Source organism: Nestor notabilis, unplaced genomic scaffold (genome assembly GCF_000696875.1).
Source record: "Nestor notabilis isolate BGI_N333 unplaced genomic scaffold, ASM69687v1 scaffold11641, whole genome shotgun sequence".
Lineage (NCBI taxonomy): Eukaryota > Metazoa > Chordata > Aves > Psittaciformes > Psittacidae > Nestor > Nestor notabilis.
Window position 1 is genome coordinate 53,493 of NW_009914474.1, and position 10,388 is coordinate 63,880.

General features: G+C 39.6%; 1 protein-coding gene across 1 annotated transcript in view; it reads left to right on the forward strand.

The window, feature by feature from the left end:
• Nucleotides 1-10,388, forward strand: part of LOC104412857 (interactor protein for cytohesin exchange factors 1-like) — a gene marked incomplete at its 5' end in the record, with an annotated part of 99,328 nt that overhangs the window by 53,169 nt on the left and 35,771 nt on the right. Inside the window, 3 exons of the mRNA XM_010023682.1 lie at nt 4,620-4,657; nt 8,777-8,813; nt 9,480-9,649. Of these exons, the coding sequence (XP_010021984.1) occupies nt 4,620-4,657; nt 8,777-8,813; nt 9,480-9,649 (245 nt within the window). The remainder of the gene's footprint in view (nt 1-4,619; nt 4,658-8,776; nt 8,814-9,479; nt 9,650-10,388) is intronic.

Sequence of the window (10,388 nt, forward strand, 5' to 3'; positions counted from 1 at the left end):
TATTGCCTGCAGCAAAAGGGCCGGCTAGGAGGCAGTAGTAATTGCCTGTAAGGTTTCTGTAAAGTTCCTTGGCCTTCCAGCATGACAGCATTAGGAATCAGCTCAATACCATAAGGAGTCTCATGCAAACACACATTTGGGGCAGTCACACTTCACTAAGCATGCCATTTTAATTTCTCATTGTTGTTTGTGAGGCCATAGAGGCGGCTGAAACACATCTCTTCTGTTGAACTTCTCCTTCCTTCCAGCCGCTCTCCTCCCAAAGGTGGTGAGTGTGGGCTCCTGTAACTGCTTGTTCAGAGCTGTCAATGCCTGTAACCTGCTGCTCTTGGGCTTTCTGGCTGGACTGACAGGACCTGGCGGTGATCCAAGCAGGGTGATGTCTCCAGACCCTTTCTGTCTCCAAGACAGGAGCAGTGAACTTTGTTCCAGTTTTTCCTGGACCTCTCCCAAACAGAGTCAGAAGTTGTCTTTTTTAATTGTTTGCAGGTGATGGAATTGGATAATTTCAAATGCATTTGAAAATAAAGTTATAACCAATGGTACTATAATGTGACACATGTAGTTTCTCGCTGCTAAGCCTATGATAAGAATCTTTTTGGCTTTTCAAAGGGTAATTTTTATTTAACAAACTTAAATTTATCCATTGTGGCCAAAGCTGAAAGTATACTCTGGCAATTATGACTTATGATTATGCTGTAATGGACTTGTTTCTGATGCTAATGGTGAATCTGTAGTTTCATCTGCAATTGGAAACATGATGTCATGGGGACCAAGGTGGGTGGGACACAACTTAACTGGGGTGGGATGGTCCATGAATTTCTGTGAAAAGGGCCTTTATGCCTGTTTGTCATTGCCCTGTGGCAAACCACCAGCTTAATATCCAATTTTCCTGGCGAGCCAGTAAATGACAGAATATGCAGATCAAAAAACTCCTTGTACAAGTAAGATAGTCAATTTAGATAGTTAATTAACCATTTAAGTAACTGACTAGATCTGATTAATTAGTAGTTAATGGTAAGGTTCTGTCAGATTAAATTGATCTCTAGTAACCCAATGGACAATTATGAGCTTTCAGTCCCTGTGATTATTTTTCCCTTGCACTCTTGCAAGAACCCCAGTTAGAGGTAATGTGATAATTTAGGGCTGTTATGTAAGGCTGTCTCCTTGCCACAGGACAGTGCTTCAAGCACTGCTATAATATGGGGCAATGCTATTCCTAATGCCTGGTAAGTGAAATATGTAATTAAGTAATCATTGATTTTTTTTTAGGGAATTTTTGTAGCACCATTACTAGTTTCATACTGCCTGTCAATTCATTGCCCATTGAAGGGCAGATTGTTGCAGACAGACAAATAAACAGAAAGCAAGCAGAGAGGTTAAAGGTGGCGAACCATGGGAGAAATGTAAACAGAAGAAAGGCAAAAAGCTTATTTTCCAGGTTGTCTTATGGCCCTGCCTTGGTGCTTGGTAAAGACGTCAGTGCCATCTGGACAGGAACTGAGCTACGCACATTTTGGGTGCTTCTGCAACACAAATAGTTTGAGTCATGTTACATATCTCAAATATTTTGCTCAGAAGCAGGAAGGCATATGCCCACTCTGGATGTCATCTGAGGGATGCCTGGAAGGCATGTCTGGCAGGCTTATACCAGTATCATTGCAAATCAACATACTCATGGTAGTTTGTAACTAGTAAAAGACAGCATGAGGCCTTGTGAATTTTGACTTCCACAAGAGGGCTATTAACATGAATTAAGATTGAGTTTTGCAATTACAATCATTAGAACCTCAGTGGTTTTTTCCCCTTTTTTCACCCTTAACTTTGCCTTTGATCTTTAACAGAGATATTTCTATCCCTTTCAGAAGAGATGATATAGTGAAATGGAAATGATTGCAAGATATTTCTGATAAGTGACTTGCTGTGTTTCCACATTTGTTGTATCAGCTATTACTCATGTACCTACTTGTTTATTATTCTTCTTGAAAGAGCAGGAGTGAAGTGGGATTAATAAAGCTATTCGAACTGATGTTTATAGTTCAGTTGTTGAATCAAAATTTGAAAAAAAACCCCAAAACCTTGAATTAGAAATCTTTTAGCTGAAACCACTTTTGACATATTGCATTCAGTTCAGACTGATATTAAATGAGTTGTTTCAAGCACCTCTAAGAAAAGCTAAAGAAATTTAGGTATGGTTTACAAACTGATAACGTAAATCCTTCCCCTTTGCTATTATCCAGTAGATCCATTATGTTTGATTCTCCAGAAAGTGAGAGATTCAAGTTTGTTTTCTCCTTTACAAAGCCTTTTGAGGTAGGAGAGGCTTCACTGTTTTATTTTCTCTCTTAGGTTTGTTCCACTTCGCAATTTTAGTGAAATGAACATCCACTGAAGCAGGCTGCAATCCTGGTGCATAATTTTCCACGTGGGTGCCTTAATCTGTAGGCTGGAGGATTTCCTTCTCTTTCTGTTCCTGGATCTCATGTTGTTGGAAATGAAGAGGTTTAGGATGAGGGCTGGAATTCCACATCCTCACCTTGGTATTTAGGGTATATCTTTGGGGTGACACCCATCTTCAAATTCAATGTCCACCTGAGTCAGGACAAGGATATGCACATGGGTGCCCTGAGTGCTATGAAATGAGGTGGTCTGAGCCAAGTCTTCTCATGCTTCAGCTCTTCCAGTTGGGAACTGGGACACCCTCCTGGTGGTATAGACTCAAGTGTTGTTTCCTACTAACCTCTCACTGGCTTGCCAAGCTCCTGAGCTCAGGTGTAGCTTTTGTTGGCTGGGAAGCTCTTCTGCCAGCAAACCCACCATCCCTGAGCATGCTCCTGGGCTGCCATGGTGTGACCACCTACCATCGCACAGAGGACATGCGAGGGGCAGAGCTCAACAGGGGATGCTAACTACAGCCTCTGGGGGAGATGACTGGGGAGGCAGGGGAGGGGAGTCAACACTGCTTTTGAAAATGAGATGATAGCTCAAAGTTCTCTTATCTAGTTTCTGGAAACTAAATAAAGTTTGACTTACACTGAGTCACTGAGAAGGTTCTGCTGAAATCCATTTCAAGTCCTTTGGCAGAAAGCACTCAGGCGGAAACTTTTCCTTACCAGTTAACTAATGCTTCTCCTGCTTCTGGTACCGTGGCTGATTCAAGTCTGTGCAGTTTGTATAATTACACCCCACCCTCCCCAAACCTAAAGCACACAGGAAATGACAGGAAAAAGGCCACGTGTCACAATAATTGCTTTAATTTGGTCTGTTATTCCCTTGCTTTCTGGCTCAGTATTTGAGCCTTGATGTTAATTTTCTTGTATAACTAAAGGTGTTTCCTCTTCTTGTTTATACCAGCTATGATTTCTAAACATCCTTGAAATTATCTGCCATAACATCTCTCCTTATCATGATATTAGTTCAGTTTGAGCCACTTATAGAAAGTGCTTCTTTCTATTTTTCAACAGAAACAGTTGGGAGCCAGAAAAATATGTATTTGTTTGCCTTTCTATTTTTGGTTTGAAATTGCTGGAAGCCAGAAGGTGGGTTTTTATTTTCTGTTTTAAGATTTTATTTTCAAACTAAACCAAATATTATGTATGAGGAATAACACATATTTTAAAATTACTGGCTCTAGTAACAGGAAAAAGTTCTTGTCAGAAATTCTTCGGAAGTGTGGCTCCTTCTGTAAATATTTTCTTGCTCACTTAAGCAGAGTCTTGTATCTTCTCCCATTTCACTCAATGATTCTTTCATATGCAAAGGGGTGGGTTTTCTAGGAACTTGGCTGCACTAAAAAGTTGGTATGTTTTTCTGTATCTTGTACACTGCACTGATTGTTTTGTCACATGTCCATTCTACCAGCCAAAGGAAAATCACATAGGGAGGTGACTATTGTTTATGTATCCCAAATGAATTCACCTGAACTGTCACCTAAATGGAAAACTACTAACTCTGTGTGTCTTTGGAAAATAAACACTAGTGTCTACTGATGGACTGCACAGATTTCTCTCTCCAGAACATAAAATTGTAATTCATTATAAAATGGGTAGTCCAGTATGAGATCTTATCTTGTTAAGGAAAGCTGGGAATTTACCTAACTAGGATTCCCAGAAAATACTGGGAATTACTCAGCCAAAGTGGAAATAAAAATCTTCTAGACTTCTTCGAAAGTAAAAATACCCAAACAAAATGAAACAAAAAAACCCCACAACAAAACCCAACCAACCCCCTAAAACGAACCACCCCCATTTTACATATTTATTCTCTATGTATTTCCTATAAAGAACCAACCCTTAAACAAAACTCAACCAACCAAAAGCAACCCCCTAACCACATCCATGAGTTTTATTGCATTTATTTCATAGAAAGGGTTGGATGGATTTGTGTCAATGTTCCTTATCACTGGTTGAGTTCTGAATCAGTAAAATCGGTTCACATAGCATTATCTTTGCAAAAGGTCCTGTTTTTGAGGGAGTGGGTGGAGTAGGGAGGGTAGAAGTTGACAGGTCAAAGAGTATTAACACATTTTTTTACTCTACTGCCAAGACTTATGTTATACAAAAGTATAATGCAGATCTTAAGTAAACACTATTTTCTCTTTCTACAGCTTTCTCACTAAGCTTTGAAACCATTCATGGAAACTGATGGCAACGCTCTTGTAAGTACAGCTGAAGTTATGCCAGTGTTACTGATCCGCTGAAGAGGTGGTATGTTGGGGTGATATTCTTGTAATCATAGAAGACAGCATCAATATCCAAACAAGATCTTCCTTATGGGCCAGGCCAAGTTGTGAGACTGCCACAGGCTGCCCCAGTTCTGCTCTAAGAATGAAATGGGTGACATGGTCTAGTGTGAGGCATCCCTGCCCATGGCAGGGGTGTTGGAACTAGATGATATTAAGGTCCTTGCCAACCCTAACCATTCTATGATCTTATTAATATGTGTAAATACCTGAAGGAGGGGTGTAAAGATGATAGAGTCAGGCTTTTTTCAGTGGTGCCCAGTGACAGGACCAGAGGCAATGGGCACAAGCTGAAACACAGGAGGTTCCCTCTGAACATCAGGAAATACTTTTTTACTGTGAGAGTGACTGAGCACTGCACAGGTTGCCCAGAGAGGTTGTGGAGTCTCCATCCTTGGAGATGGTCAGAAGTTGTATTGACATGGTCTGGCTACAGGTGTCCTAGCTTGAGTTGGGGAGTTGGACTAGATGACTTTATGAAGTCCCTTTCAAGCTCAACTATACTGTGATTCTGTGGAAAAATAGGACCTCTAAACCGACAGAGGTCTCTCACTGAAGTTGTCATGTCTCTGGTACATTTCTGCTCATCAGTGGAGCCCACCTGGCACAGATGTGGCTGTGAACAGTGCTTGGTTTTACATCTTACTTTGCAACTGGCTCATGGGTATATTTGCCAAGCAGAAGAGTAATGGATAGCAAGCTTGAAACCTGCACTGTCCTGCAGGATCACTATTCCATCTTGTTCAACCCTCAGGTCTCAGTAAACCAAAACCTACCAAAAAAGATTAAAACCTATCCTGTATTGCCAGCCTTGCAAAAAAAAAAAAACCAAACCAAAACAAAAAAACCAAAGAACCCTTCTAAAGATCCAAATAGTTGTAACATTTGGCATTTATTTCAGAGCTTTCTGAAAATTATTGCTGTAGGATTTTCCCTGGTAACAACAAGAGCTAGAAATAGATCTAATTTTTGTTTATTTGTTCATTTGTTTTTCTGTTGAACCTGTGACAATGAAATAAATAATTTGCCATCAGGAAATTGGGCTTTATAGAGAATCTCCTACCATTGTCAGAAGCATAGTAAAACCATGACATTTGGTTCAATTTCAGACCGTTCCAGTGATTATGTCTTGTAGATACAGTACTTTCACATCTGAAACTACTGTTACATCCCGGGTCAGTACCATTGGTTGTACTGGTAATAACTCTGCCTTCCACAGTTTTCTCTTTGTTCTGCACTGGTGTTAATGTCTCTATTATGAGTGAAACCCAAAAGTATCTCTTAATCAATGTTCACCCAGGGTCACTGAAATGAGAGATTGTTGACTTTCATAATGTGTTGTATTCTTGTGGAAAGCTGAGTCCAATCCTGCTTCTGAGGCATTTCATGAATTTTACGGCAGATTCATTTCAATATTGGTTTTCTATTGGTTTAAGGAGAAAACAGCTTTTATAGAAAACTGGCTTTTTTATTGCATAAAATATCTGACTTCAAACACTGGTGCGTTGGAGAAAGTGGTTAGTTTTGTTTGTTCATAAATCAACAAAATTTGGGAAGGCAATTCTGTGAATAACCCTGGATTTCATTGCTACAGGTGGGGATTAAATGTTTCTCTTGTGCAGAGCAAACCAGGTATTTTATTTTTTATAAGATGATGCTGGGTTTCTAAACACCACTAAACAAAACATTTAAAAGTTGCTGAATTCCAGGTTTAGGATTGATTGTTGAAAATTCACTTCAGCTTTCAGGAATACTGGGAAATACAACCAGAAATGTACCTTAATTCACAAAATCTCACTCAGCAATAATACTATTACAGATTTATCACTGATTTTATTCAGGCAAATTAGACAAGTGCTGGCTGTGGAAACTGCCCTTCTTTCCCCCATTATTTTCCCAACTCCTCCCACAAAATACAAAGAGATGGGGATTCATCATCCCTGCCAACTTGCAGCAGGGTTACCATCATTACTGCTGAATAATAAATGCACGTTTGTAAAATTCTTTTTGCTTTTACCAGACAATCAGTTTTTGCCTCAGCCTGTATATGAAGTGGGCCCTAACAGATAATTTACATAATATGGATATTAACCGTTTCTTGAGAGATGAGGCATAGACTGTGTTATTTTTCTTTAGATCACCAATAAGGTTAGTGGAAAGATTTACTTTCTCGGTTGTTAACAGAGAGCCACATCCTGTCTCAGTATTGCTATTCTTGTTGTACAACTTTATATTGGTCAAAGATGAAATGACCCCACTTCAGTATCATGGCAAAGATGTGACATTGCCCCACTACACAGTTTTTGTGCAAGGAGAGCTGATTCATGTTTGGTTTTCTTAATATCACTTTGGGTAGTTTTAAAGGAAAGTAGCGTGGCTATTTGACCCATTGATTCACTGAGGCCATACGTTATTTCCATGTGAAAATAGGGTATTTCTTTCTTTGGAATGAAGACGTAAAGGGAGGCCCATATAGGATGGGGAAGCATCAGAGCCTCCAGCAGAGCTGATGTGTTCTCTCATTGCTTTTCTTTGTCTGTTGTCATGGAGAATAGTCAGAAAGAGGCAGTGGTGGAATTAAGAAAAAAAAAAAGTAAGGAAAGGAGGAGAAGGAGAAAAGGGAAAAAGAATATGTGATGATTAAGCAGGAGTCTGGGATTATTCATTCCTGGTAAAGCCTCCCACAAGCGTGTAGCTCAGGTCATCTCAAATAGGCACAGACAAGCACACAACTGCGATCCGCACTTCTGCACTCTGTGATACATGCTGCAAAGATCACTGGTTAGAGAAAGTTCTAGCTCTTGTAGACACTGGTGGTAGTGGTCTCTTCTGATGTTGTTTCCAGGTGGCATAGCTTTACTCACCTTTAATTTGCCTGTGAGAAGAGCCATGAAATCCTTCAAGGATTACATGAAATGGGGTTTTGTTTTCCTGAAAAGCCGTCTGGCTAGGCAGAGGGGCTGCATTAGGGATGTTCATAGCGTAGCTCTGCAGCGGATCAGGTAGCTACCAGCTTTGCATAGCAACGTTGTGGCTGGCATATTAAATCATACATTATCCAACATGCACTTATCCAGCATTTGTCATCTGGAGGCTTCAAAACCATCCTAAAAATGGAAAAAGGTGAATGCTTTTGTTGCCATGCTAAAGATGAAAAGGTTGAGGCAAAGAGAAGGCAAGTGCTTTGTCCAGAATTGCATGATCAACCAGTCTGTCTGAGGAGAATTTACTCCAAAAGTCAGACCTTATATTTCTAATGGTCTCTTTTTTTGTCTCTGCTCTTCTCTTAAAGTTTCATTTTCTATGTGTTTATGTGGGATGGAATATACAGACTGCAAGCAAGTAAATATAATTAAATTGTGTTATTTTTGCAGTGACTAAAACTCATGTATGGAATGGCAAACTTCTGGCATATGTATGTTTTACAATTTGGATAATCTGCCAGGTTTGTGTGATTTTCTTTTTTTAAGAAATATTCTGAAAGTCTTACATAGGGGAAATACATTCTCTACACTAAATAAGAAAAAAAAAAGGAGGAATGGAAAAATAAATGTTTGGTTTTGTTTGGTTTTCAGAATATCTTTTAGAATGAGATAAATGACAATCAGACTCCTAGCATATATCTTTATTATCCCCATGTTTGTAAATCACCCTTGTGGAGTGTAATGAAGCATTAAAATGCTGGAGTCCTGACTTCTATTATTTTTTAACTTCTAAACACAGAATAAAATTCAGGCAAACATGTAGCAAAGTAGAAGCTGCTCATGTGTGTGAAACTGGAAGCGCTAGTAGACAGTCACGTGTAATAGTTAAGTTTGCTCTTGCTCAACTAGATATACATCAATTTTAATTAACACATTTTATGCTTCAGCTACTAACATCCCTTCAGCAGTGAGTGGGTTATGTGTTTCCATCCTGCATATACCACCAGCATCACCACCACGTCCTTCTCTAGCTTCCCCCTCCCCTTTCTACACAAATGTTGCAACACAATCTGAAATTTCCTCTTTTCTTTCCTTCCTGCATTTCTTACAGGTTCCCTTGCGTCAGAAGACAAAAAAGAAAAGTCAAGGTAATGAGAGATTGTTTTTTCTTTTCTCTCCTGGGTTTCTCTTTAGTTATTTTCTTAGTATGTCTTATTCTTGGGAGGGCAAGGATTTTATACTGTTACTCAGCTGGTGGAAGGCTTCTTTTTAACTCCACTGATTCTTGCACTGATTCTGAGAAAAATGACAACGGGCTGTTCCTTTGGACTATATCCTTGTGGTATGTTAACTGAATCAAAGCTGAAAACCAGTGAGGTAGAATCAGCTGCCTGCACACACACACACACACAAGCGGTTTTCATGTACTTGGCATAATAGTTTTCTCTAGCTGACTTAATAGATGTATTCTTTTCAGTGCAGCTGCGTGAAGGCAAATATATGCATGCTTCTCTTAAAAGGATTGAAGGATATATTTATAATTTACAAAAACTCCTGTATGGTTATCTTAGCATTAATTAGTACCTGCTTTATCTGTAGCTTACTATTTTGTTTCTGCGCATCAGAATGCCTTTCAAATGAATGTGTGTTACTGTCACAGCCATTATAAAAAGGAACGATTTCCAAGTGTATTTTAAGATATGCTTGGGTGACTTGCTGAGATTACTTGCTAAGTAAGGTTGATATCTTTAATTGGCATTTTTCCTGGTGATGCACTTTTAAACAAGCAGAACACTGTATTTTTAATGGCACAGGGTTCTTTATAATGAGCCGACGGAGGATATCGTGTAAAGAGCTGGGGCAAGCCGATTGCCAAGGATGGCTCTACAAAAAGAAGGAAAAAGGAGCTTTCATTGGCAACAAATGGAAAAAGTTCTGGTGTGTGCTGAAGGAGTCATCGCTGTATTGGTACAGCAGTCAGCTGGTGAGTACTGTGTTCATCTAGGTCTGGGTGCCGGGCAAACAGATCTGCTGGGACCAAGAGAAGGGAAGCAGGGATCACAATTTAGATGCACCCGGGAGATGTACAGATGACTGGGTTTATTTCTTAGCCCTGACATTTCTTGTAATCTGGGAAGTGTCTATGTGAATGTGAAACACGTAGAAAACTGCGTTTTCTAGTTCAGCAAGTACTTGTGAAATATTAACTTGCTGTCTGTTCTGCCCTTTAAAGAGCTGCTGTTCAAAGGCACTGGTGGCATTTGAATTTGGGAAAGGTTTTCTGGGGTTTGGCAGTTCTCAGACACTTACTAACAAGACTCAAAATGGGAACTCTTTTTCACTGCTAATTAGTTTAATTTTCAGAAGTCTCTCTCCTGTGTTTCTCTTAATCCCCTTCAACACTGAGATTAATCTGTTTATCCATTTACTGCTTTTTTTTTCTTCCTTTTTATTTTTTTATTCCCCCTCTGCCCAGTTTGTATTGGTAGGGTTGTGGGTATGGACACTGTCAGTTGGTGGTGTTTTTACTCCTGGTCTTGCTGGTGTTTCATCCAGAGCATTGTAATTAAATGTTACCACGTTCTGTTGATTTTTTGCTCTGATAAGTTGATGCTAAAAGTCAAATCTGCAGGACAACACAGTGTTTCAAATTCAAGATCCAGCTTTCTATTCAGAGGATCAGCTTCCCTCAGGACAGCCGGTATAGATAGCATTTCTCTTCC